Genomic DNA, 27,269 nt, shown 5'->3' with positions numbered 1-27,269 from the left:
CTGCTCTCTTGCAGACGCCAACCCCTTCCTGCAGTCGGTGCACCGGTGCATGACCTCACGGCTGCTGCAGCTCCCTGACAAGCACTCAGTCACGGCCCTGCTCAACACCTGGGCACAGAGCGTCCACCAGGCCTGCCTCTCGGACGCGTAGCAACACCCTGCTGGAGACGCGGCCTTGTGTTGGACGTTTCTAGGTGTTGTTGGTTCCTCAGAAAGCCTGGGTTGAGTTAGCTTTCCTGCTTTTATCTTCTGCCTTGGGACCTGCCAGACCTTCTCCCACACTCGGACAGTCCTTGGACAGGTGGCTGTGGAGCTGACTGAACCAGGGAGGGCTGGCTGTCTTCCTAAAGAAGGCTCTCCACATAGACTTCGTCTGGGGTCCAGCACTCCTCGCACCCACCACACCCTACGCTGCCCCTCCTGCGCTCAGCTGGCACGCACCCCGGTCCTCGCCAGTGCTATATCCACTCAGCGCATGAGCGCAGAACTCAGGATCTCGTTAGAATGTTGTGTGCATCCTAGGATACGGTTCCACCTGCTTCTACAGGAGAACACGGAGAGCATAGGAAACCCTTAACACACACGGAGTTCTCTGCTCAAAGCTCTGCATTTAGACCGACAACATCGGATATGGGATGTGGGACACATCACAGGGGCAGTGAGGATCCTGGGGCTAGGCTCCACCTTGGAGGAAAGGCCTGTCCTCACCTCTGGGCACTCCCCTCCACACCACCGTCCCCACACATCCCTGTCCAGGCGTCAAGGCCCAGCTGTGAAGGATGGAGCGTGACCAGCCTGGCAACCATGACACAGCCGCCCACCAGAGCCTGTTCCAGGATGAAGCCATGCTGGGGCTGGGCGGGCGCTGTGCTCTGGACCCGCCCCAGATCTGCACACCGTTTCCGTGTACCGCCTCCACGTGCTGCCGGGCCACCCTGGGTGTTGGCCAGCCAGCCGGCCTCAGGACAAGAGTCCTTTTGTATGTGCACTATTATGTCATCTGTGGTTCTTATAATAAATTTATTACTCCTGTGCTTGCCATGAATCCGTTACTATGCTCCCTCCACGCGTCTGGGCTTCCTGTTCTGTTGCATCAGTGTTGGGGATGCTGTGTGGTCCTGGCCGCCCAGCCCCCAGTTCCTGCCCATCTGATGCTGGTATCACACCCTGCTTTCCAGGCAGAGCTCCTGCCTTGAAGGAGACACTGAAGTGGACACTGAGGAGTGGTGGGCAGCGTGGAGAGGAGCAGCCAGGGCAGGGTCAGTACAAAACTGGCTGGCCCCAGGGAGCAGAAGGAGCTGCCGTCCAAGATGGCTATTCTGGCAAGTGAGAGGGGTGGTGTGAGCCTTGGACACATGCCCAGGGTGGGAGAGCCCAGCTTCAGAAAAGCCCAGGTCCTGGAGAGGACGGGCCTCCCTTGGCACAGTGGTCCTCCAAAGGGACAGTCGGGGCTCAGCCAGGTGAGCCATTGAGTAGCACTTCCCGGCCAAAGCAGGACAGCAAGAGGCCAGAAGTCCAGAGGGAAGGCCTGGAAGGCAGCCCCCAGCACTCCAGTCCCATGTGGCTGCTTCTGGCTCCCAGAGGACAGAGTGGCTTTGCCTGAGCACCACTCTTCCAGGGCCGTTGGAGTCGGCTGAAGTCGGGATGAGGCCAGGACTGAACTCGCCAGCAGGCTCTTTATGAATTCCCGAGAGCAGACCCAGGACGGTGAGGAATGAGACAAGTGATTTAAAGAAACAAGGTTTATTTTCTGTCTCCAACAGGTTGGGTCAAAGTTATTTCATAGTGAGCTCTTGTGTAAATGCAGATAAGTAAAATCTGAGCAAGAAAATAAACGGTTTCTCAACTCTGAGGTCAAGTACTTTATCTGTCAGGGGTTTTATCTCAGAATTCAGCTTGCCTTAAAGTATCGGGGTTCTCTGGAGCACTATGGGGGGCTGGTTTCTCGCTGCTGGGTCCTCAGTGGTGGCCGGGGTCAAAGCACTGACCGGTGCAGGCGCCGGCTCTGTACCACCTGGAGCCGCTTCTGCCGCTCAGCGAAATTGCTCTTCAGGCTCTGCTTCAGGGCGGGCAGAATGGCCCTCTCCGCGACAGGTACAGAGCTCAGGATCAGGCTGGGGGCAGAGGAGGGTCACCACAGGGCCAGGTCAGCCCTGACCGAGCCTCTGCCACTGGCGATGGCCTGATCTGCCTCTGCCTGCCAGGACCTCCTGGTGCCAGAGACTCACCATTTCTTAGAGAGGCCCTTGGTGGCCACCTTGGGGAACTGTGTGGCCTCCTGGTCCCTGGGGGAGGGGAGAGTCGGCCATGAGCCACAGCCAGGCCCAGCGGTGAGGGGTGGTGGGCAAGGGACACTCACTTGGGTGAGCTGGGCCCTGGCTCCTCGAGGGCCGCCCTGGGCCGCTGGTTCCTGTCCAGCAGGGACTTGAGGTGCTGCAGCTGAAAGGCAGGAGGGATGTATGGGGCCTGCGGTGGCAGGAGCCCGCCCTCACGCCCCAGGCCTCACCTCTTGGGCCTGCAGGAGGTTGGCGTTCCACAGTTGGCGGATGACCACCTCACATTGCTGCAGCGTGGTGGGCTTTCGCAGGTGCGGGGGCAGGCTCACCAAGGGGGCTGCCGGCCTCCCCTTAGACTGGCTGCCTGCCCCGGGGGCAGCCCCCACACTAAAGGCCTCTGCATCTTCCTCTCTGAAACAGTCATTGCAGCAGCCTCAGTCGGTCTAACAGCCAGGGCCGTGCCCGCCCCCGTGTGGGGACAGTAGGGAAGGACGGTGTCCACATAGCCTCCCTTCTGCAGCCAACCAGGGTGCTCTGGGGCCAGCTGTGACCTGGCCCTGGCCCTTCCTCCCTCTCCAGGTCAGATGTGGCTCGGGGAGTGTGCAGTCAGTGACCAGCCTAGTGGGGAATCAGGGCTATGCAGGAGCCAGTACTGCTGGTTGTGATACCTAGGGAACAAGGTCCCCTTTTGAAATGCAAAGTCCAGAGCTCATTGCCTTCCAGACAAGTTCAGAAATGCTAGTGTGCCCGCTGGCTCTGTCCTGCTGGGTCAGGGCCTTCCAGGGGGCAGGCTGGGGCAGAGAGCAGTGGCACCACCGCTGTTTAACCTGCCCTGTTCTAATCAGGCCAAACATGGGTTCCCAGAGGGCTTCTCACAAATGACTCTGTTCTCTTGGGGAAAAGCAAACTAATTTGGAGGTCAAATTACTCTGTTTCTTTCTCTAAGAAAATGGTTTCAGGGCTACTGCTGGACCGCTTCTGGGCTCTGGCGCAGCAGGGGAGGGAAAGGCAGGCAGACCAGCTGGCTGTCAGGCCGCCCTCAGTGCTGAGAGTAGCCCACAAACAAGGGGGCAGAGCCATGTACTGATTCCAGGGCTGAACCCAAGAGTGGGGCCTGTGCCCTGTGTGCCGGCGTTTACCTGGCCTGGCCCTGCGCCCCTGCCCCAGGGACTTTGTCCGGCTTTCCGCTGTGGCCCGGGCTCAAGGGCTCCTCGTCCAAGTCCGCCTTGTGGGGGACGTCTGCTTTCGAGTCCTGCTTCCTGGAGGAGCTGGCCTGGGTCCTGGCCTTGCCTTGAGAGATGGCTGCGGGTCAGACCCGACAGAAGCGTCACTGAGTGAGTGGTCGGCTGCGGCCACGCCCTCCGGGACTGGCTGTGTGCCCGAGTGCCTGCCCCTGCTCAGATGGGGCTCGAAGCTGGGGTGGGGCCGGGTCAGAGGGCAAGGCCGCCTCCGTAAGGAGAGGTTGTAGGTAGCAGTGCCTTCCTCGGTGGACTGCTGGGAAGCGCGGGGTCTGAGGGGGGGGCGGGATCGGGGGCGGGGCCTGAGGGTGCGGGCGGGGTCTGAGGGTGCTGGCGGCCCGCAACCCTCAAGTACCACCAGCCAATCTCCACGAGCCCCCAGGCGAAGGACGTGGAGAGAGGGAGCTGCCGCGCATGCTGTTCCCCACTCTGGTCAAAATGCAACTGAACGAGAGGTCTGGGTGCCCCGCCTGTAGGTTTACTGCCAGACCCAGAAAGCCCGCGGGGACCTCGGGCGAGCCCCACGGCCTGCCTGCCCTGGTGGAAGGGCGGGGCGCCTTCTCCGAGGAGGCAGCGGAGAGAAGGTGCGCTCCGCTAGCTGCGCAGCCCTCGCTCTGCTGTCTGCTTGCGTCCTGGGGCATAGGGAGCACAGGGCGACGGGCCACGCCCCCCCCGCCCCGCCCACGGCCGGCCCCGCCCCGCCCCACGTGTCTCCTGCTAGTGACCCGCGAGCTAGCCCTGCTCTGAATCCCGGGCTTCCCGGACTGCACTCAGGCCTTCGAAACCCGCCCGCCCGCGCCCGCAGCCCCACCCACCTCAAGGCCTCCCCCGCCTGTCCGGGCCTGTCCCTCCCCTCCCGCACCCCCCCGGGTGGGTCCAGCGCACAGGGCCTGCCGGTGCCCCCCCGCCTCGGTTCTTTCAAAGGCTCCTTCGCCCCGACCCACGGGCCAGCACAGAGGGGGGCTCCCCGAGGTCTGCCCCGCACAGAGCCATCAGGGCTCCAGACTCCGCTGGGGCTCCCTACCCGACACTGTCGAATTGGATACGGACTTGTTGGACTGGATGCTGGACGTTGAGAAGCTGCCTGGGGTAGAACGCAGGTGTGAGCCCCAGATGGCAGCAGCTTGGCTTCCACCCCAGCAACCCCATCGGGTCGCGGCCAGGGCCGACCCACTTTTGCCCACCTTCTGGCCTTTCTTGCCATCGCAGGGCTCGGCCACCCCATCTAACGGACCCCCTTCCCTCTGACCCGGCCCCACCCCAGTGCGGGAGTTGGGGGGTGGGGAGATGGCCACCGGAAGGTTGTTTCCTGAGGGTTTGGCCAGAAAGCAGGGGTCTGGGAGCAGCAAAGCAGCAGGTACTGGACACGAGGACAGCCCCTCCTGATGTCCTGTCAAGGTCCTCAGGCCCTTCTGAGAACAGCTCACCAGGGGGTGCCCTCCCACCACTTGCTCTCCCTGTGATCAACAGAAAGGGGTTGTCTCTGCCCCTACCCAGCTAGTGGGAGGCATTTCCAGGCTGGCACTATTCACCATGCAGATGGCAGGCAAGCCCTGAGCTGGGCTGTGGGACAGGCAAGGTAGGGGGCCACCGTCACACAAGGGAGCACAGGGCTCAGGCTGGGGCCCACCCAGCAGTTCAGGGCTGAGTTTCAGCTTCCTTCACCACCCAGCACCCATGGTTGCTCCAGAATGGCAGGCAGGACAGTTCCACAGAGGACTGTCCCAAGAGCTGCCACTCCAGGGTGTGGGGCCAGAGGCCGGGGACCGGGCCTCCTGGGAGCTCAGCCCACACATCACCAAGCTGCTGTGAAGGACCCACCAGCATGGTGAGGCTGGCAGGGCAGGGGCTGGCCCCAAGGCCCCTCCATTTTGGGAGCCTCTGCGAAGGTGGAGGAGGCCTGAGCAGAGACTTCCCACTGCTCTGCCCACTGTCCCTAGTGCACAGATGTCACCTGGGTGTCTGGGGGCAGTGTGCAAAGCCAGTGCGGCTGGGTGGGCAGAGAGGTCTGTAGGGGCTGCTCTCTCCAGCAGGCACTAAGAACCCCGGTCTTACCTTTCTTTGGCGGCTTCTGATTCATGATCAGCTTGTAGTGAAGATCTGAAACCAAGCACATGTTCCTGTCATTTTTTTAAGCTATGGCCACTTTGAGAGGAGAAGCCTGGCTTGCTCTGCCTGCACCCCCCGACCCCTCCACCCCCACCCCAGAGCCCTCCTGTCCTGGCTCACATTCTGGGCTGAATGGACCTGCCCCAGCAGCTCCCCACAACAAGCCTTTGCCTTGGGCACCTGTTATGTGTTGAATTGTGTCCCAAAAAAATGTGTTGTGAATCCTAACCTCTATTCCTGTGGTTATAATCTCATTTGGGAATGGGTTGTCTTTGCTATGTTAGTGAGACAGGATGAGTGTAAGGTGGGTCTTAAATCTCTTTTGAGATAGAAAAAGAGATTAAACAAGCAATCAAAAGAAGCAGAGATGGGGGAAGAGAGATGCCAACTCACATGAAGATGGCCCAGAAGCAGAAGCTCAAAGAGTCAAGGACCTTCCTCCAGAGCCAAGAGAGAAAGAAAGCCTACCCCTAGAGCCAGCACCCTAAATTCAGACTTCTGGCCTCATAAACCGTGAGAAAATAAAATTCAGTTTGTCAAAGCCATCCTTCTGTTATAGCAGCACTAGGTAACTAAGACAGTGGCCTAGGCCAGCAATGCCTTGACTGTTCCCTGAGACAGACCCCTTTGGTAGAAACCTTGCTCTCTGTCCACCCCTTCAACAGATGTCTACAGGTGGCCCACCTGCCAGGTGACACAGAGGACAGGAACACAGAGGTAAGTCAGGATGACCCAGACAGCCAGGAGCCCCTGGATGGGCCAATGTAGGCAGTGCATCAACTGACACCCGAGGCGTCCCTGAGCATCAGGGGCTGCTCACTGCTTGTTGGACCCAAGGCCTGAAGGACACTGGAGAAGGCAGGATGGGGTCCTGATGTAATGGATACCCAGTGATCAGCTACTTGGCACCCAGTTAAACGGGCAGATGAGGTAGTAGAAAAGTGAAGCACCAAGGAGGCTGAGTAAGAGGCTGAGGCATGGGACGTCAGGTGAGCTCCCCTCTCTTCGGCCAGGCAAGAGCCCTCTGTCAAGTCCAGAAGGTGCACCCTGGGTGCAGGCCGTGAGCTGGGCAGGCATCCCTGGGCCGGCCATGGCTGCCCGTGTTCCGTTTGTGACAACTCAGCAAGCTGTACACTCTACACTTTCTGGTATGTTTTACTTTACAAAAAGTTGTAAAACAGTAGGTGGACCTGGCCCTGGCCTCGAGGGGAGGCTGGCGGAGAGTCTTCCCGCCGATGAAGCCCTCAGGAGACCCGGCCCGGCGGGTGGGCAATGGGGCAGAGGGCACTGCCCACCATGAGACAGGACCAGGGTAGGTTTGCCGCCCTGTACCCACCCTAAGCCCTGGCCGTTTTGGAGGGTTCATGCGTTGTGTTGTCATGGCGAAGACCCAGAGCGTTTCACGTCCCCGGCGCCCCAGCCCCCGCACCGGGAGGTCAGGGCCGCCTCCATGCCGAGCCCCGGAGGGCGCCGCCCGGCCGCAGCCGCACCCACTCACCCACCCTTGTTCTCCCGCTTCAGGTGGTCGATCTCCTCGTGGAGCTTGACCAGCGTCTCCGAGTGCTGCTGCTGCAGGAACTGCAGGCTCTTCTCCAGGTCCCAGACCCGCTTCTGCGCCTCGCTGAGCCCCAGCTGCTGGCCGTGCGGCGCCGGGTGCGCAAGGCCCGGGGGCAGGCGCTGGCGCGGGCGCATCGCGCCCCGGGAGCCCGGGGCCGCCGAGCTGGGGGGCCGCGGCCCGGCCGTCGCCCCCGTCCCGTTCATGTCGCCGCCGCAGCACGCCCGCTCGGTCGCCGGGCCGCCCAGGCCTGGCGCCTGATCCCCATGGAAACCGGCAGGCTGGGGGCGGGGCCTGGGCGTTCGGGGGCGGAGCGGGCGGGGCGTGGGAGCTCCAGGGGCGGGTTGACGGCTGGGGCCTGGGCCCGAGGGCTTGAGAGGCGGGGCGGGCGGTGGGGGCGAGGCCTTGGTGACCGAGGGGTGGGGTTAGCGACAGGGGCGGGGCCTTGGCGTTCGAGGGCGGGGTTAGCGGCTGGGGGCGGGGCCTTGGCGTTCGGGGGGCGGGGTTAGCAACAGAAAGCAGAGCTGGGATATGGGGGGCGTGACCTGCCTAACCTGGGCCGAGAGGCGCGCCGCACCTCTCAGCCAACCGAGTGAGCACCCACTGACATAATGCATCCAACTTAAAGGTCAGAGAGCCATCTACCTTTCCAGTAGGTCTTTTTTTTTTTTTTTTTAATAATATTTTACCTTGTTTAAAGTGAAAGTTTACACAGCAAGTTAGGTTCCCACTTGAGAATTTCCGCACAAATTGTTCAGTGACATTAGTTACAATTATTACAATGTGTCAGCATTCTCTTTAATCATTTTCAGGTTTTTCCCCCTCCAGTGCTCTAGTTTCCCTGCCCTCTTACCTTCTCATCTTTGCTTTTGAGTAGTTGTTGACCTTTTGGTCTCATACTGACGGTTTTTTGCAGGGCACCGATCTTATGGGTAATATCCTTTATTTTGTGTGCCACTCTATTTTGCTAGAAGGTGACCTCACGGGGCAGGCTCAGTTCTAGGTTTAGAGAATGTCTCAGGGCAATAGTCGCAGGGAGTCCTCTGTCCTTTACTGTTCCAGTTTGTCTCACTTTTTTTTTTTTTTTTTTAATTAAGAATTTGAGTTCTGCTCCATAGTTTTCTCCCATTCCATCTGGGACCAACTATTGTGACCCCTGTCAGAACAGTCGTGGTGGTAGCCAGGCACCATCTACTTCTTCTGAGACCAAAGTTTATTAGTGGTTACTAGAGGCGGGAGGGAGGAGGAAAAAGGGGCTTACTGCTTATGGAGTACCGAGTTTTAGTTTACAGTGACGGAAAAATTACATTAACAGTGGGATAGCTGTGATGGTTAAGATTGTGTGTCAACTTGGCTAGGCCGTGATTCTGTGTTTTGGCAGCTGTATAAAGTTGTGTTGAAATGTGATATGTGATCACCCCCATGATGGAATCTGCTGAGTGGTACTGGCAGGGGTGGGGCCTGTGGCAGCTCACCACCCCCTTAGCCTTCATCTCTCCGCCTTCCACCACCTACTTCCTTCCTGCTCTCCATTCAAAGGTTGTTGGCTTATTCTGGATCCAGCAGCTGTCTCTTGTTTGACTGCTGGCTCTCAGGACTTGAGCTAGCAGCTTACCTGTCCATCCTGGGATTCGCCGATCTGCCTATCTTGGGTTCGCCAGCCCCTGCAACTAAGTGACTCAGGAGAAACCTTGCAGTCTTGCCTGCCCACCTTGGGGATTCCTCTACCGTCACAACCTGTGAGCCAGATCCCTGCTCTCCAACCTGCTCATCTTAAGTTCAACAGCTTCTGCGGCTCCATGAATTGGGAAAGGGCTCTATCGTGATTCCAGGACTTGGGACGTTCCATCCCCTACAATCGCGTGAGCTGTTTCCTTAACACAAATCTCTCTGTATTTATACGCATTACTGGTTTTGCTTCTCTAGAGAACCCAGCCTAAGACAGTAGCAGAGCTGATTAATGTAATTGCTGTCAATTAGTTATACACCTGTAAAAAGTTGAATTGGCAAAAGTTGTGTGATATAGTTACAACAATAACAGCAATAAAAAGTGGCTACTGAGGCTGCTTATATACAACTTCATGGGATTTGGTTCCTTGAATTGGAGGTTTAGGGTCATGTTTCATGAGATATCCCAGTTAATTGGACTAATAACGTTTTTAGTGCTTCTGTTCTTACCTCCTAGTTCATTGCATAGTGACTGCAGTCTCAAAAGCTTGCAACTGGCTGTCCAAGTCACAAATAATCGGTCTCTATTCTACCAGAGGAAACCCTGGTGGATAGTGGTTAAGTGCTATGGCTGCTAACCAAGAGGTTGGCAGTTCGAATCTTCCAGGCACTCCTTGGAAACTCTATCGGGCAGTTCTACTCTGTCCTATAGGGTCGCTGTGAGTTGGAATCGACTCGATGGCAGTGGGTTTGGTTTTGGTTATTCTACCAGAGCAACAGAGGAAGGAGAGTCAGGAATAGGAAGAGGAAATGGAATGTGTGACTCATTGCCTCCAAGAACAACCTCCTCCTTTGCCATGAGACCAGAACTGGATGGTGCTCGGCTACCATTACTGAATATTTTGCTTAAAGATTCTATAGAAGAATCTTGATCAAAAGGGAGAAAATACAGAACAGAATTTCAAATTCTCATAGAATCCAGACTTTCTGGAGCCATGAAGGCTGGATGAACCCCTGAAACTACTGCCATGAGATAATCCTTAAACCTTAAGCCAAAAATATACCCTGAAGTCTTCTTAAAACCATAATTTAGCTTAACTAGTAAAAAAAAAAAAAAAAAAAAATCTGCCTTAAGCATTATGCTTTTTAAAAGCTATCTATATGGGATTAAATTAACAACAGCAACTCAAAAGATTAGGTAGGAAATTCAGTAAGTTTATGTTAATGGAAGAGGAACCACTCAGAAAAGGAGGGTAAGAACGGTTGTACAACTTGAAGAATGTAATCAATGCCAATGAATTGTACCTGCAGAAAGTCTTGAGTTGGTGAATGTTCTCCTGTGTATAGTCTCAACAGCAATTTTGTTAAAAGTTAAATTTCCATAGATAATTCCACAGTAACAATGTATATTCTCCCTTCAACATGGGCAGCATGAGATCAGCAATGACCCTTGATCCTGGGAAGGAGTAGACACTGGCATAATCTCCACTAGCACAGTCTATTCATAGCTGTGACGGTGATCAATACTGAAACTGTAGATTCAAATTGGAAACCCTGGTAGCATAGTGGTTAAGTGCTATGGCTGCTAACCAAAAGATCAGCAGTTCGAATCCACCAGGCGCTCCTTGGAAACCCTGTGGGGCAGTTCTACTCTGTCCTATAGGGTCGCTATGAGTCAGAATTGACTCGACGGCAGTGGGTTTGGGTTTTTTTGGTCTCTATACATACCTAAATCAAAACATCAGAGACAATACTTGGAAAGGATAAATTTTTGCTCACCATCACAATGCATTCTTTGAGGTTCCGTTTTAATAGCTAAGCAAATGTCATAAAAAATCTGGAACATGAGAACTAATATATTAACGGGCATTTCCCTCAGGTGGTGGAATGGCAGGTGATTACTTCTTTTTGTTTACCTGTACTTTGTGAATTTTCAAAATGGAGAACTAAGCTTCTCGTAAAAAAAAAGTGAAACAATTTATGCTAGAACCATGTTGTAATCTGAGTGGTTGACCAGATATTCTCTAACAACCCGCATTATGTTTCCATTGACCACAGCTTGTGAGATGCTCTGGGGCGCTTTAGGTTAGCATATTCCTCTGGAGTCCAAAATGACTGGTTAGCTGGTACAGGAAATGAACACGCAGGACCCTGCCACTCCGACAGGCAAGAGCACCCTCTGACACCACTTGAATTGCAGATGTCTCGGTGAGGAAACCCAGTTATTTGTACAGGGAGGAGCATCACATGCTTCACCTTTCCAGTTTTCATAACATTCATACTGAACCATGTTGCCACTGTTACTGATTTTACATTCTCCTTGGCCTGAGCAATTATTTGGACACATGGTCAAATTGTAAGTGGTATTAAATCCAGTGAAATTATAAGCTGTATCACTAAGAAAATGCATCAGGGCATAACCTGATATGGCAACAACCTTGGGGACAGTCTCATTGCCATCTCTCTCAAGAACGATGAGGCCACTAAAGGCAGCAATAGTGCATAGGTTGAGTCCCCGTGATAAATGTACAAATGATTCCAATTACACTCCAATAACAAATCTATCTTGGAAGAAGTACAGCCAGAACACTCCTTAGAAGCAAGGATGGCAAGACTACGTCTCACATACTTTGGACATGTTATCAGGAGGGACCAGTTCCTGGAGAGGGACATCATGCTTGGTAAAGTAGAGGGTCAGTGAAAGACAGGAAGACCCTCAACAAGATGGACTGATACCGTGGCTGCAACAATGGACTCAAGCATAACGATTGTGAGGATGGCGCAGGACCAGGAAGTGTTGTTGTTGTACATGGGGTCGCTAGGAGTCAAAACCAGTTCGAGGACACCTAACAACAACATTCTGTAGCACAATGATTGAAACGAAGTATCATTATTCTGTTTGGCTGTCCTTCAGTGAGCCATGTGCACTCATAATTTCCAGGTCCGTTTGTTACAAGCCTTGAAGATCCAGTTAGTCTGAAGCAGTCTGGAAGTACTGGCATTGTTCACCCACTCAGCTCAGGGAGCAGGGGAGTGATGCTCTGGCCAGTGCCAGGGTTGCAGCAACTGCTGTTGACACACGGCTGGTCACGTGCCTTGGCCTTTGCTGAGGCCTCAGCTGCCCAGGGCGGCAGCAGCAGCAGCAGAGGTGGGAGCAAGAGCCAAAGCAGCTGAGGCAGCAACAGTTGCCTCGGGAGGCACAGCCCAGTCCCCAGAACTGGCCTCCCAGCCCAAGTCACATCCCAGTCCTGGTGCCGCCTCAGTCACCACCACCATCTTCCCAGGGCTGAGACTGCAACCTCCAAACACATACACACATACTGTTTCACATGGCTTGAGGGGCAGAGCTGTTGGTCACTGGAATTTTGAGAGATTATGTTGAGCCTATAGATCACTTTGGGTAGCACTGCCATCTTAGCAATATTAAATCTTCCAATCTATGAACATGAGATGTCTTTCCATTTATTTAAGTCTTCTCTGATTTCTTTTTGCAATATTTTGTAGTTTTGAGTGTTTAATTCTTTCACATCCTCAGTTAAATTTATTCCTAGGTATTTTATTATTTTAGATGCTACTGTAAATGGAATTGTTTTCTTAATTTTCTTTTTGCATTGTTCATTACTGGTGGATAGAAACCCAACTGATTTCTGTATGATGATCTTGTTCCCTGCGCCTTTTAGTAGGCGCATTTAGTAGTTGTAAGTAGTTTTTTTGGTGGATTCTCTGGGTTTTTCTACATGTAGGATCATGTCATCTGTGAATAGTTTTACTTCTTCCATTCCAATCCAATACCTTTTATTTCTCTTTCTTGCCTGACTGCTCTGGCTAGAGCTTCTCTTACAATATACAATACAAATACTGCCATACAATACAAATACTACAATATACAATACAAATACAATACAAATACTGCCATTTACAGTAGCATCTAATATACAATATAGAATAGCAGTGAAAGTGGGCATCATTGATGAAAGGGTGTTGGATTTTATCAAATCCTTTTTCTGTATCCATTGAGGTGATCGTGTGTTTTTTTAAATCCTCCAATCTATTGGGAAACCCTGGTGGTGTAGTGGTTAAGTGCTATGGCTGCTAACCAAGAGGTCGGCAGTTCGAATCCGCCAGGCGCTCCCTGGAAACTCTATCAGGCAGTTCTACTCTGTCCTATAGGGTCGCTATGAGTCGGAATCAACTCGACGGCAGTGGGTTTGGTTTTTGGTTTTCAACCTATTACCTTGGTGTATTATGTTGATTTTCTTATGTTGAACCATCCTTGCATTCCTGGGATAAATCCCACTTGGTCATGGTATAGAAATAATCCTTTTAACATGGTGTTGGTTTTCATCTGCTAGCATTCTGTTGAGGATTTTTGCATCTATATTCATAAGGGATATTGCTCTGTAGTTTTCTTATGGTGTGTCTTTGATACCAGAGTAATGCTGGCTTCATAGAATGAGAGAGAGTGTTTCCTCAATTTTTTGAAAGAATTCAAGAAAAATTGGTGTTAATTCTTTAAATGTTTGGTAGAATACACCAAGAAAGTCATATGGTGCTATACTTTTGTTGGGAGGTTTCTGATTACTGATTCAGTCTGTTGTAGATCTGCTCAGATTATTTGTTCTTTTATCAGTTTCGGTAATTTGTGTGTTTCTAGGAATTTGTCCATTTTATGTAGGTTGCCTACTTTGTTGGCTTATAACGTTCATAGTATTCCTTTATAATCTTTTTCTATTATTAATTTTTTTGAGGTTGGTAGTATTGTCCCCACACTCAATTCTGATTTTAGCAATTTGAGTCTTCTTGGTTCAGGGAAAGGTTTGTCATCTTTGTCGAAGTTTTCAAAGAGCCAGCTTTTGGTTCCATTGATTTCTCTCTTCTCTATTTATCTCTTTTCTGATCTGTTTCTTCTTTCTCCTAGCTTTGAGTTTAGTTGGCTCTTCTTTTTCCAGTTCTTATGGTATAAAGTTACTGATTTGAGATCCTTCTTCTTTAATGTAATTTGAACACATTACCACAGAAAATTGTTATGGTCCGATAGATTGCTTTTTGAAGAGACTCTTCTTTCCCCATCGGATGGCCTTAGCACCCTTGTCAAAAAATCAGTTGACCATATATATGGGTTTATTTCTGGACCCCCAATTCTATTCCATTGATCTATGTGTCAATTCTCATACCAATACCAGGCTGTTTGGATTACTGTACCTGTATGTTTTAAAACCAGGAAGTGAGTCCTCCTATTTTATTCTTCTTTTCAACACTGCTTTAGTTATTCAGGGCCTCTTGCCATTCCATATAAAGTTGAGGATCGGTTTTTCCATTTTGTAAAGAAGGTTGTTGGAATTTTTATCAGGATGTCATTGAATCTACAGATCACTTTGGGTAGTACTGACATAGTAACAATATTGACTTGCACTCCAAGAACACAGAACATCTTTCAAGTCTTTCATAATTTTCATTGTGTTTTTCACATCCCTGGTTAAATTTATTCCTAGTTACTTTATTCTCTTAGATGCTATTGTAAATGGAATTGTTTCCCTAATTTCCTTTTCATATTTCTCATTGCTGGTGTATAGAAACTCAACTGATTTTCATTTGTTGACCTTGTACTCAGCAACTTTGCTGAATTCCTCAATTAGCTCTAGCTTTCTTGTGGGCTTTTTGGGATTTGCTATGTATAGGATCATGTCATTGGTGAATAGAGATAAATTTACTTCTTTTCCAATCTGAATACTTTTATTTCTTTTTCTTCTCTTTATTGCTCTGGCTAGGTAAGAGTGGGTACCCTTGTCTTGTTCCTGATTTCAAGGGGAAAGCTCCAATCTTTCTCCATTAATACATAATGTTGACTGTCAGCTTTTCATATATGCCCTAAATTGTATCAAGGAACTTCCCTTCTGTTCCAGTCTTCTTGAAAGTTTTAATCAAGCAAGGGTGTTGGATTTTATTGCTTTTTTGTGCATCCACAGAGATGATCATGTGGTTCTTTTTCTTTGTTCTAGTCGTGTGGTGTATTACATGATTGATTTTCTAATGTTGAACTGTCCCTCCATTCCTGGAATTAATCTCACTTGGTCATGGTGTATGACTTTTAATATGCCATTGGATTATGTTACCTAGTATTTTTTGTTGAGAATTTTTGCATCTATATTGATAATATTGGCTTGTAGTTTTCTTTCCTGTGTCTTTGTCTGGTTTTGGCATAAGGGTATGTTTGCTTCATAAAATAAATTAGGTATAAGGGTTATGTTTGCTTCATAGAATGAATTAGGGACTATTCCTTATCTATCTTTCGGAAGAGTTTAAACAGGACTGGTGTCAATTCTTCTCTAAATGTTTGGTAGAATAATTCTGTGAAGCCATCTATCTGGTCCAGGATATTTTGTTGTTGTTGTTTGGAGGTTTTTGATCACTGACTCAACTTCTTCACTTATTATGGGTCTGTCGAGATTTTCTATTTCCTTTTGAGTCAGTTTAGGTAGCTTGTGTCCTTCTAAGAATTTGTTGATTTTATCTAGGTTATCCAGTTTGTTGCCATACAGTTATTTACAATAGTCTGTCATAATTATTTCCATCAGGTCAGTTGTAATGTCCCCTTTCATTTCTTATTTTGGCTATTTGCATTTTTTTTTTCTCTTTGTCAGTCTAGCTAAAAGTTTGCTGATTTTATTGATCTTTTCAAAGAACCAACTTCTGGTTTTGTTCTTATTCTGTTTCTGATTTATTTCTGCTCTGATCTGTTATTTCTTCTCTTCTGATAATTTTAGGTGACAGACTGTTTATCATTCAGCTAAAAAATGTATTAAACCACTCTCCTCTTTCCCTGACACACACATAGAGGCCTTTTCCCCAGCATAAATGCCATGAGTGTTAAGCCACATCACAACCTTCTCAAAAGTTGTCCTTTGTTGCATTTTCTCATCCAACACAAGTCACTAACATTGCTTAGCTGAAAATGATGCTGGTGTGGTCTGGGCTGTGGTCTTAGGCTGGATTCTCTGGAGAAGCAAAATCAGTGAAGCATATAAATGTATACAAAGAGAGATTTGTATCAAAGAAATGGCTTATGCATTTGTAGAGGCTGGAAAGTCCCAACTCTGTGAGTCAGGCTGGAGGCTTCTCCTAACTCACGTAGCTGGAGGGGCTGATGAACCCAAGATCAGCAGGTCAGACAGCAGGCCTCTGGCTCACAGGCTGTGGAGTGATGAATCCCAAGATCAGCAGACTAGCCACTAGCTCAAGTCCCAAGAACCAGATGTAAGATGAACAGAAGCCAGCTACAGAATCCAGGGTGAGCAAAAGCCAACATGCTTTGCCAGAAAGTCCACCTATATCGGATGTAAGCTATACCCCAAAGAAAAATGCCTTTCAACTGACTGGCTGCTCCTAACAGATCTCATCATGCAGGTGCCTACATTATATCAGATCTCATTATGGAGGTAATTACATCATCACTTAGCTACCAAACTATACCATTAACTGCCAAACCACTGAGAATCATGGCCCAGCTAAGTTGACAAACAACCATAACATCACAGATATTTAAATGTTTTCATGACCTTTGTTTCTGCAGTTTTTCTTTTTGGCATTCAGAACAGAATTCCTCAAAGTTGTCCATGTCTTGAAAAGTTTAACATTAAAGAGTAAACATGAAAAAAAAAATCGTTTTTAAAAAAGTAACTGAATGGGATAATACCTCAAATTTCTCAAGATGGACAAGACTTTTAATCACCTGAGGTGCCCCGAGAATAACAGTGAATGTGGGCAATTTGTTCAGGCCAGGTCCCTGGGCAGCCAGTGTGGTCAACCACTCTTAATGGGGAAAAGGAGTGCAAATGAGAGGAGGAGATGGCACATGGGATGGTGGCAGGAGACAAATCCTAACTAGGAAAGTTTACCTGTCAGAAAGGGAGTCTACCCATGGTGCCAGGGAGAATATGGTCTTAAAGGGTCAGGAGGCAAGTGTCCCACCAAGGGCTAAGAAAGTGTGTTCTCAGCAAAGCAGATAGCATGAAGGTCTGCAGGCCACACACCCTATGCTGTGTCTGAGTCCTTGGCAGTCAATGGAACTGGGATGTAAAATGTCATTCTGGCTGCCCAGGCCACCCCACTCAGGGCCTCGCAGGTTGTGTACTACGCAGAGCCTGATAGCCCCAGGGTGTAGACCTCAAAGTAGATGACTCACCTGGAGGAATGGAACACAGGGTCCCTGCTGGCAACCATTTGGGGCAAGATCACACTCAGCGGAGTCAGGGCAGAAACAAATCAGGGAAGCTCCTGTAGCCTGACTCCAGCCTGGCCGGTTGGCTCTACCAGTCCCAGCTCAGCCTCCACTCCTCCCTTCCTGGGCCCACTCTTCCACACAGGGTCCCCCAGCTTCCACTCCACTCCCCTACCCCTGCCAGTCCTTTCTCAAATCTGTAGTGACAGATCTTTACAAAACATAAATTTGGCTCATTTAAAACAGAAGTCCCATCACCCTTACCTCACCTGGCCACCCCCCAACTCCTGCCACAACCCATCACTCCCCAGGCCCAAGCCACCAAGTGCCTACAAGTCCTGTTCCCTCCCAGCTGCTCTTCCGCAACACAGTGGCATTCAGGCCTAACTACCTGTCCTTGACTACTGCTTGTCATGTTGCATCACAGGTTGCTTATTCCCAGACTTTGAATTCTGCTTGCTCTGCACTGCAAGGTCATGGGAGCTGTGGGTAGGTCCTGCCTTTTCCCCATGGTGTCCCGGGCACAGGCGAGTGTGGCACCCAGCAGGTGGCTGGCTCATGGTTAACAAATGGATAAAATGGAGTATTTTGGTTTTGTTTAGGGTGTTGTGAGTTCTGAATATGTTTTTGGGTGAAGAAAAACGAGTGAGAAAGAAATGATGGCGAGAGGGTGATGGGTGGTGGATGACTGTAGGACCATAGAGGTTGGGGTGGGAGGGAGATGTATACATTTGTCAGTGGAAGGCACGAAGCGGGTGTTGTGGGGGATGGTGTCATTATCTGACCTCAGGGCATCATCTTGCAATGCACCCTCATACCCCTTCTCTTGACTGGATGGGACTGGTAACAAAAACCAGTTAATTTGTTAAGGCTGAACTTGCAGAAAATCTAATATCCCATTTCCATCAGTTGTGACCAAAAGCAACTGATCTACCAAGGGGATAAGGGACATTTAACAATTGACAGCTGTTTGGGGAAGGCCACCCCACCTTTTTGAGGGATGGTTTGAGGCAGGTTGGCTGGGTCAGCCAGTGCCCACTTCCCTTGAGGCCAGTGTCAAGAACATGATGAGATCCATGTCTCTCTCTTGGGCTGCAGATCTCCGTGGGCAGCCTGGGGGTGGTCAGGGGAGCGTGTGCCTTTGCTGCTGTCTGGCTGGCCAACTCCAGGCTGCAGATTTCTGATAGAACCACGCTGCCGTTCAGTGAACGCTTGAGTGTGAGCTGTCACGCTCAGTTCTCCAGTAACTGGGTTTTCCAGTGTTCCTGGTGATGCACTCACACGGGGCTCGTGAGCACGCATAACCTGCTGAGCTTCCGGATCTGGTACACGCAAAGCCACAGGAGAATGACCCGTGTGTGTCCCAGGACTGCTGGCCTTTCATACTAAGGCACGCTCTGATCTGCTGTGGAGTAGACGGTCAAGTCCACACGGCTTAGAGCAGCAGGGACTGTGCTACATCCCCACCCTTTTCCACTGCAGGCATTTCAGAATTAAAACCTGCCTGTGTTCTGTTGTTGCTGTAAAGGAAACTCCCGAGCCCTGGGCAAGGAGCGCTAAGGATGACCAGATAACCAGACTTGTGAACAAAGGGACAAAGGGATGACGGGCATCCAGTGGCCATTTTTGCAGACTTCCTGAGTTCTCAGCGGGCCTGTGCAGTGAAATTCTGCAGACTGAGCCCTGAAACCAGAAGACTCCTGGAGCAAGATTCATGGTCAGGTACATGTCAGATTTGCTTTTTGGTCCCAGGCTCCAAAATACCATTATTCTGAGTTTACATCAAAATAGGAAGCCCACTATTTATGTTTTCGAAAATTTATGGGATTGAAAAACAAAAAATACACAACCCACCACAAAAACTAAAGGCCTGGTTTAAGGTCAAATGGAGCTGCTCTGTGGGATAACTGAAGGTGCCCAAGACCCTGTGGGGACTGTTTTTGAGGATGAACATATCGGTGTCGTATCTGAATATGTTTTATTAAAAGCTTGTGTCTTTAAGTACCTGATCTTACTGATGATATGAACACTGCTTTTGACCATCTTTGGTTGTAGAGCACACACCGCTAAGATCAGACTCCATCAATTTGGGTGTGTTGACAATGCTTCCCGAAGACGAAGGTCCCGCCTGTGACATAGCGGCAGTGATGTTGGGCCACCTTGAAGTGGGGGGTGTGATGACCTGGGGGCCAAGGAGCCCAAGGCTAAAATTCCCTAGGAAGCACCTGGGCTCGTGGAGGACTTCATCTCTTTAGAAGTGGAATTCTGTGGCTCCACTTGGAAAACCGACCCTCATTCTACCAGGTGTGGCGGCAAAGCGCAGCTCTGCACTTAGGAGTCAGAGGAGAGCCATAATCTGATTTCCTCAGGAATCCTTTTTGAAAACTTTGATTCTTCCCTGGAGCCAGAGGCTAAAATCTTGTCCTGGTGTCACAATGCACATCTGACCACATTAAGGACAGCAGATGGGTCAGGCCAGGGCTGCACCAGGCCTCTGGGGAAGGGCAGGAGCCGCTGGCAGCCCACAGCTCCTGAGCTTGAGGAGCTAAGTCCCACAATGACTAAAGGGCGTCCTTCAGAGTGGTGTCAGCAGTTTGTCCCGGTAGGCTCTTCCTCCAGCAACACATGGGATGTGACCTGGTGGTGGAGTGTCTTGGGATGGTCTCCTTTCTCAGCTCATGGCCACTTTCAGGTGCTTCCACTGCTGCCAGAAACATCCCCCACAAGTGTGAAGACAACTGTGTCCAGGCTCGCAAGTGACAGAAGACTGCACAGGGCTGCCTCTGCCCTTCCTTCACCTTCCCCAGGGGCCTCTGAAGGTTTCTTTCTACTGGAAGCGAGTCGGCTGTCAGGCCTGGTGTGGCTTCCCCCACTCAGTGAGCAGCGCCATGGCCGAGGCGTAGAGCAGGTAGCTCAGGATGAGGATCAGGGTGCAGGGCAGGGGCCCGATGCAGAACAGGGAGGCCACAAAGAAAGCCAGGAGGAGCAAGAACAGCGTCCGGTAGCTACCCAGGAAGCGCAGGCTGAGCCTGGGGCCCCCAGCCTGGCTGACAGTGTGTGCCCGTCTCACAGGGCTCAGCAGGTGCCTGTTGGCCGGCACAGGCTCAGTGAGGTGGTAGCGGCAGAAGCTGCCCAGGAAGTCGGTCCGGGAACACAAGGCTGCCATCTGGCCTGCAAACTGAGCACAAACAAAGGCACAGATGGGGTGAGGAAGGCAGTTGGCTGGAGCCATCCCACAGGCGTGCAGGCAGCGGGGCCACTCCTGGGACTGGAGGGCCAAACCCTCTCCCAGCCTCAGCCTTCAGAGGGCCACACACTCCCCACAATGTGAGATGCCACCCACCCCACTCACTCTGCGGTTGATGGCGGAGGAGAGCCGGAAGAGCACGCGGACCAGACCAGCGATCTCGTAGCTCCGGATGGGCTGCAGCTCTGAGTCACCCTGGTACTCGATCTCAAACCTCCGCAGGCCATTAATGATCTAGAGACCACAGGAGAGATGAGCACCAGGTGAAAGCAGGCCACAAGGACATTTCAGAAAGCACCTCTTGGTAGACAATCCAGAGAAGCAGGCCTCCCTCCCTGGGGTGAAAGGCAACAGGGCCGTGGGCCCTTTCCAGGCTGCCTACTCTGTGTCCTAGACTCTTACCTGATACCGGCCCAGAGGGGTGAGCACCAGCCCATCCTCTCCCACAATGCAATCTGGAAGCTGCTTCTTCCCATTCTCGTCCTGTGTCGTCCCCAAGGCAAGTGTAAGCTGGGCCAGCTGGGCTTCGCTGAGCTGTCAGGAGATACATGCACCAAGAGATGAGATGTCACTCCATCAGGCCATGAGCATGGCACAGACATGATATTCCCCCAAGATAGAAGCTACACTGGATTCATCTATGAAGAGACTGGGACCTGTAACTGCCAGTCGTGGTGTAGGCAAGCAGGGAAAGAGGAGGGAACAGTGCTGGCCATGGGGGAAGGAAGGACATCTGGCCACAGGGGGCACCGGTGGCACTCTGGGCCATGGACGACGAGCCCTGCAGCACATACTCGGAACATCTGGCACAGGTACTCCAGGGCCTTCTCCAGGTACTCGTCTGTCTTGCGTACACTGTCCTGCCCCACTTCATCAAGGTCATTGGTCGGGTAGGAGCTGCTGGTGTCCAAAGGGTAGAAGCCCAGCCACGACAGGAAGGAGCGGCCGGCTGTGCTCTCGGCAGACTGGTCGGAGATGGACTTGGCCGTCTGCTTGGCCTGGGCAATGAGCTGAGCCAGACGCAGGACCTGCCAGGGGCATGTGCACATGAACAGTTTGGGAGGGACCACCACAGCCCCCAGCTCGAGCAGGGAAGATGGGCAAGATTCACCCAGGCAGAGGTGGCCTGAGGGAAGCCTGGACGGGTTGTGTGTACCCAGACCAGGGATCAGCAGGGCTCAACTTCCACGGGAGGATTTTTTTTTTATATAATTTTTTTTGTGCTTTAAGTGAAAGTTTACAAATCAAGTCATTCTCTCACACAAAAACCCATATACACCTTGCTACACACTCCCAATTACTCTCCCCCTCCACTCTTATCTTTTCGTGTCCCTTTTGCCAGCTTCTAGCCCCCTCCACCCTCTCATCTCCCCTCCAGGCAGGAGATGCCAACATAGTCTCAAGTGTCCACCTGTTCCCAGAAGCTCACTCCTCACCAGCATCCCTCTCCAACCCACTGTCCAGCCCAATCCATGTCTGAAGAGTTGGCTTCGGGAATGGTTCCTGTCCTGGGCCAACAGAAGGTCTGGGGGCCATGACTACCGGGGTCCTTCTAGTCTCAGTCAGACCATTAAGTCTGTCTTATGAGAATTTGGGGTCTGCATCCCACTGCTCTCCTGCTCCCTCAGGGGTTCTCTGTTGTATTCCCTGTCAGGGCAGTCATCAGTTGTAGCCAGGCACCATCTAGTTCTTCTGGTCTCAGGATGATGTAGTCTCTGGTTTATGTGGCCCTTTCTGTCTCTTGGGTTTGTAATCACCTGTGTCCTTGGTGTTCTTCATTCTCCTTCGATCCAGGTGGGTTGAGACCAATTGATGCATCTTAGATGGCTGCTTGCTAGCGTTTCAGACCCCAGACGCTACTCTTCAAAGCGGGATGCAGAATGTTTTCTTAATAGCTTTTATTATGCCAATTGACTTAGATGTCCCCTGAAACCATGGTCCCCAGACCCCTGCCCCTGCTACACTGGCCTTCAAAGCGTTCAGTTTATTCAGGAAACTTCGTTTTTGGTTTAGTCCAATTGTGCTGACCTCATGGGAGAAGGATTTTTAAAGGCTTCTAAATTGGAAAGATTTCTAACACATGCTGCCTTTCAGAGAAAAGTTAGGCTCGCTGGAAAAGAAGGACGGGGCATAGTCAAGTCTATCCAGCTTTCCTCCCTCCTCTTCCTGTGACCCTCACTCCTTTGCACTGCGACCCTCCCTGGGTTCAGACCCTGGCTGAGTGCATTCCCAGAACCTCACTCACCAGGCTGCGGACCTCGGGCCCAAACATCGGGGTGTACTTGCAGTCCTGGCCCTCCAGGCTGTAGACATGGCTCTTCACCTTGAAGGCAGTGTCGGTGACGGCAGGTGGCCAGGACGACAGGAAGCTCCCGGTGAATGTGGGCGTCATGAAGATGCGGTGCTGGCGGTGGGGGAGGACAAGTTCAGGCTCCAGGAACAGCTGCTCTCCTGGGGACAGAGAGGAGTCTGCTTTGAGTTCAAAGGGCACAGGAAACCGAGTAGCCACTGGCAATAGTCCTGAGTACTTGCTGAGGCTGTGAGGAGCAGTGAGCACCATGTGCCCTCTGAAGGGGCCAGTGGGTCCTACACCAGCAGCACTGTACGCTAGGTAGGTGGCTAGCATATGGGCTGGCTGTAAGCCAGAAAGAGGGATGGCAGGACCTGAGGGGCTGGCGCCTGACACTCATCCTCTCCAGTTTCAAGAGCAAGACAAACTCTCACAAAAAGAAAGAGACAAAAAGTATGAGAGGGACCAAGAAGATGGCCTCCAAACACACCCCCAGGAGTCACAGGAGAAACAGCAGTTCCAGAGGAGACAGCTCACAGTGCCACGGCGCCCTCCTTCCCTCTGGCACAGCCAGAGCACCAGCCAAGCATACCCACTCACAGGCCCCCTCAACTGTCATTACCAAGACCTTCTTTATCTGAACAACCAAGGAAGGGGAGGATTAGGGGTTGACACAAGTCTTCACCATGCCAACGTGCACCAGAGGTCTCCAAGCCAGCCTTCTCTGGGGTCCATACAAGCCTGGGTCCCTCTTTAGGTGCTGCATCCTACCAGCTGCAGGCCTGACCCAGATGCTGCCAGGACTGGGACCCAGCTGGCCCAGGGCTAACGGCTTACTCACCTTTCTGGATCATTTCCATCAGGTTGGGCTGGGCAAAGACTTTGGCCACCCGGAACACCATGAGCGCATTCTTGGGGCTAACCAGGTCGGTGCGGAGCGCGCGGTTCAGGAAGCCCACAAACAGCTTGGTGTACATCAGCAGGTTCTCCTGGACAAAGGGTGCCCTGGGGACCAGTGCAGCAGGGGTCAGGGTCAGCCTATATGGAACCTGTGCCCACCTTCCCACTGGAGGCAGGGGCCACACTGGCCCTTGCCCACTAATGCTTCCCTTCCCTGGGTTTTCAGATAAAGAAGGTCTTGGGAATGACAGCTCAGAGGGCCTGTGGGTGGGCAAGTGAGAAGGATGAGACCTAGGCCCACTGATGACAGAATCCCCAACAAGAACGAGGTCCCTTGAAACGAAGTCCTGATATGTGCTACAACGTGGATGTACCAGAAAACATCACGTGGAGCAAAATAATCAGACGCGAGTAGACAAATACTGTGTGATCCCACTTAGATGAAATTTCTAGAATGGGCAAAAAACCTAAGAGACCAAAGCTAATTAATTGGTGGTTAACGGGGGCTGGGGGAGGGGAAACGGGGAGGTGTGGTTAAGGGTGATGAAAAAAACCATAACTGGATAGTGGTGATGGCTGCACAACACAGTGAATGTAATTCATGTCATGGAACTTTACATGTAAAAACCACTCATACGCCAAATGCTATCCTGTGTATTTCACCACAATAAAACAGAACAGACACAAGGATGTACGCACAAGAACGAGGCCCCCTTCCAAGAGGACCAAAGCTACAGGCTTGGAACCGCATGTGGCAGAGGTCACCCCAGGAGCCCAAGACAGAACAGGAGCAAAGGAAAGAAACACCAGAGAGCACAAAGGGGAAGTCAGCCAGGGGAGAGTGGGCCACAGGGTGGCAGTCCGAGGGCAGTCATGGGGATGCCAGGTGGCCGGCAGAGGGGGGCCGCTGACAGAAGCCACTGGGTGGCCGTGAGGATTGGGTAGGGAAGATGACACCGGAGGCCAGAGAGGAAGGAGTGGGGGAGGCTTGTGGGATGGATGAGACCTTAAATGTGCATTTGAGCCGAGAGGAGACAGTGAAGGGCAGGGGTACAGAGCAGGGCAGGGGAAGAGGACCACCCACATTTCCAGGGGATCAATTCAGGCCCAGGCTGCACAATTCTGGGGCCCAACAGAGTATGGTCAAGTTGCGGGTGGCTTATGCTCACCCCACAGGGACTCAGAGAAGAGCCCCACTGAGGCAGCCTGGGCCCCCAGTAACCCCCCCACCCCCGCCCACAGATGCAGTGCCCACTGTGAGGAAGCCACGCAGTCACTGGGCTGGAGGGGATTCCGACTCACCATCTCTCTGACACGCAGCGGGGCTGGGTGTCACTGCTCGGGGCCTGCTTCTCAGGAGCATACCTCCACGGCTGCAGGTAACTCAGCCACATCTCCAGGACCTGGTGAGAGATAGGAGTCCCCAGTGGGTGGTGGCTAGGCACACGGACGGGCAGAAGGAAGAAGGCCTACCCCCTTGCCGTGGGCCTTTGGCTCTGCCAGGACCAGGGCATGACCTCATTGCAGGTGCAGACAAGTGTCCCCTAACAGGGCTTGGAGGGGCTCGGCAGTCCCTGTGATGTTTGATTTAACCTCAGACTAGCCTTCTGTAGTAAGGCTCGCCCGCTGGTCCAGCCTCGGGAGCTGAGTGCAGCTCCAGGGAGTGAAGCTTAGGAGGCTGCAGCCACCCAGCTCAAACAACTGAGCTCAGAGTCAGGGCACAGGTTTTCAGTACCAGAAGGCTGGCTTTGGAAACCCAGGTGGGCAAAACACTGAGACCCACCCAGGTCCCCTCCAGGCCTCCGTAATGGCAGTCACATCCGTCTCACATCTTGCCCCATGGCCCCCAGCCCCACACCTCAGCAGGGACACACAGTGAGCACAGGCACCACAGGGACGACACTCACGGCTCTGAACGACGCATCCAGGGGCCAGTGACCAAAGCAGTGCTGCAGAAAGAGGTAGAGCTTCTGCTGGACGAAGCGTGGGATGGCAGCCCTGGGGGGGAAGCTGGGTCAGCCTGGGGCTGGTTTGCCCAGCAGAGGGAAAACCTGTGCAGATGTGAGCCCAGGGACCCCCACGTGCCGAGGGCCCACCTACCAGGTGGGGGCTGGGCACGCATGACCTTAGCAGCCCTTTTAGGCCCCTTCAGAGGGAGAACTTGCGGTTCAGAGAGGTTAGGGAATGCTCCAGGCCACACAGCAGGTGCTGAGCCAGCCTGGAAAAACCGAGTGAGCAGAGCACGCACAGCCCGTCAGCTACCTCAGATGCTCCTCAGAAACCCACCAATGCCGAGGCCCACTCTCGCCCTGCTTGGGCAGGAGGAAAGGCTCCCCACTGCCCCTGGCCAATGTGGCTCTCTCCACTAAAGAGCACAGCACAGGCCTTGTGGGGAGAGGCCCCGACAGCTCCACCTGTGTAGCTGAGGCTCTGGGGCCAGGTCGGGGTGAGGAGACAGATCAGGGATAGTAAAGAGCATGCCCCACCCTGTGGGAGCCGTCCCTGAGCAGGAAAGTGCCCCACCCCATCGTGGGTGACCAGGCTGACAGACAAGGAAGAGGCTGAGCCCACACCCACCGTTTGAACTCCTCCAGGGGGCTGGTGGCATGGGAGTGGGCGGAGGGCGAGACCTGCTCTGGCTTCAGGCTGCTGGAGAAGGCATGCAGGTGTTTCAGCAGCAGCCGCACCACCAGCACGTGCTCCTCGGTGGGCGTGAACGACTCCTGGTGTCAAGGAGAGACATGTTGGCCCGGGACAGTCTGGGGAGCTCCTGCACCCCCGATGAGTGGCCCACATGTGACCAGACCCACTCCCTCAAGGCTGCGTCACCCAAGCCAAAGGTATGGGCCTACTACCCAAGCCACCCTGGCCCTAGTACCTGCACATGCATGCCACACCGCTTGGTCTGAACTGAGACTGCCCCGATGGTGGTGACATGATGACCCAGTGCCTGCACAGACAGCCCTAGTGGAGGGCTCGATAAAACAACCCAGTCTGGAGAATGTTTCCCATTTTCACAATGCATAGCTGTGTACCACCTGTGGGTGACATCAGTCACTGCCACCTGGGTGCGTCTCCTCAGGGGTCCTCACCTCTTGGCCAGCCGGAGGATGAGGACTGTTACAGGGGGGAAGGCTAGCGTCCCACCTGTACTCTGGACTCAGGGTCTGCAGCCTGCCTCCCGGTCCTGTAGACAACTCACCAGGCCATGGCTTCTCCGTTCCCAGTAAACATCCCTGTTACTTCTTTGCTACAAGCCCAACCCGTTCCACCAGCTCCTCTTCCGGACAAGGGTTGGAGGGGCTCTAGCCTGTGAGAGGCACATGCGGCGGCACTTCCTCCCTCGTCACCTGTGGTCAACTAAAACCCCCAAGACAAGGGGGCCCGCGATCTTGTGAGCCTAACTTCTGACCCACCACAAAGTAAACTCAGGACCTTTGAGGCAGAGAGCCACTTGCCACCATGGAGATTGTCCAGCTCTGCTCAGCAGCTTAATGTGGGCGGGAGCCTTCAGGCAACGGTCATGCAGGGAAAAAGCAGTGGGGGCGGCAGGACCCCCTGAATGTCAGCCCCTGGCTCCTCCCACCTCACCTGCCCACTGCCCCCTGGGGCCTCAGCACACCTGAAGAGGAGCCCTGGTCTGCCTCATCCAACCACACATGAGGCTGAGGTGGGATGGCCTGCACCCCGAGGAACCACTAGATGCTATACCCGCATGCCTACTTTCTCCCACCATGAAAATGCTTCTGCAGGCCCAGAGGACACACG

General features: G+C 52.5%; 3 protein-coding genes across 12 annotated transcripts in view; 1 reads left to right on the top strand and 2 right to left on the bottom strand.

Annotated features, from left to right (window-relative positions):
• MED15 (mediator complex subunit 15) overlaps positions 1 to 1,843 on the top strand; it is a 74,001-nt gene extending 72,158 nt beyond the window's left edge. For all 5 annotated transcript variants that reach the window (XM_049865374.1, XM_049865375.1, XM_049865373.1 and 2 more), the window contains one exon: positions 15 to 1,843. In XM_049865374.1, coding sequence (XP_049721331.1) covers positions 15 to 151 — 137 coding nt within the window. In that variant the 3' untranslated portion in view covers positions 152 to 1,843. The remainder of the gene's footprint in view (positions 1 to 14) is intronic.
• CCDC74B (coiled-coil domain containing 74B) lies at positions 1,743 to 7,384 on the bottom strand. Of its 2 annotated transcripts, XM_049865376.1 has the most exons (8): positions 7,126 to 7,384; positions 5,570 to 5,614; positions 4,539 to 4,598; positions 3,416 to 3,578; positions 2,507 to 2,687; positions 2,360 to 2,439; positions 2,229 to 2,285; positions 1,743 to 2,114 (listed from the first exon to the last, which is right to left on the bottom strand). In XM_049865376.1, the coding sequence occupies exons 1-8, from the start codon at positions 7,382 to 7,384 to the stop codon at positions 1,976 to 1,978; spliced, it is 984 nt and encodes a 327-aa protein (XP_049721333.1). In that variant the 3' UTR covers positions 1,743 to 1,975. The 2 variants fall into 2 exon arrangements, with proteins under 2 accessions (XP_049721333.1, XP_049721334.1); XM_049865377.1 differs by lacking the exon at positions 4,539 to 4,598.
• A 2,667-nt stretch (positions 7,385 to 10,051) lies between these two features.
• Positions 10,052 to 27,269, bottom strand: part of SMPD4 (sphingomyelin phosphodiesterase 4) — a 32,632-nt gene continuing 15,414 nt past the window's right edge. For all 5 annotated transcript variants that reach the window (XM_049865925.1, XM_049865926.1, XM_049865929.1 and 2 more), the window contains 9 exons: positions 26,079 to 26,224; positions 25,409 to 25,499; positions 24,804 to 24,904; positions 23,443 to 23,606; positions 22,557 to 22,762; positions 21,106 to 21,339; positions 20,714 to 20,845; positions 20,417 to 20,545; positions 10,052 to 20,242 (listed from right to left, as the gene is read on the bottom strand). In XM_049865925.1, the coding sequence (XP_049721882.1) occupies positions 19,913 to 20,242; positions 20,417 to 20,545; positions 20,714 to 20,845; positions 21,106 to 21,339; positions 22,557 to 22,762; positions 23,443 to 23,606; positions 24,804 to 24,904; positions 25,409 to 25,499; positions 26,079 to 26,224 (1,533 nt within the window). In that variant the 3' untranslated portion in view covers positions 10,052 to 19,912. The remainder of the gene's footprint in view (positions 20,243 to 20,416; positions 20,546 to 20,713; positions 20,846 to 21,105; positions 21,340 to 22,556; positions 22,763 to 23,442; positions 23,607 to 24,803; positions 24,905 to 25,408; positions 25,500 to 26,078; positions 26,225 to 27,269) is intronic.

The sequence above is a fragment of the Elephas maximus genome, chromosome 22 (assembly GCF_024166365.1).
Source record: "Elephas maximus indicus isolate mEleMax1 chromosome 22, mEleMax1 primary haplotype, whole genome shotgun sequence".
Classification (NCBI taxonomy): Eukaryota; Metazoa; Chordata; class Mammalia; order Proboscidea; family Elephantidae; genus Elephas; species Elephas maximus.
This window is presented reverse-complemented; position numbering and strand designations above follow the sequence as displayed.

What these genes read in the sequence shown, in the direction of transcription:
- CCDC74B (XM_049865376.1), bottom strand. Translation starts at nt 7,384, where the DNA reads ATGAACGGGACGGGGGCGACGGCCGGGCCGCGGCCCCCCAGCTCGGCG. An exon ending in CCTGAAGCGGGAGAACAAGG is followed by an intron (nt 5,615 to 7,125) that starts GTGGGTGAGTGG and finishes GCTTGGTTTCAG; the next exon opens with ATCTTCACTACAAGCTGATC. An exon ending in GGGGCGCAGGGCCAGGCCAG is followed by an intron (nt 2,688 to 3,415) that starts GTAAACGCCGGC and finishes TGACTGTTTCAG; the next exon opens with AGAGGAAGATGCAGAGGCCT.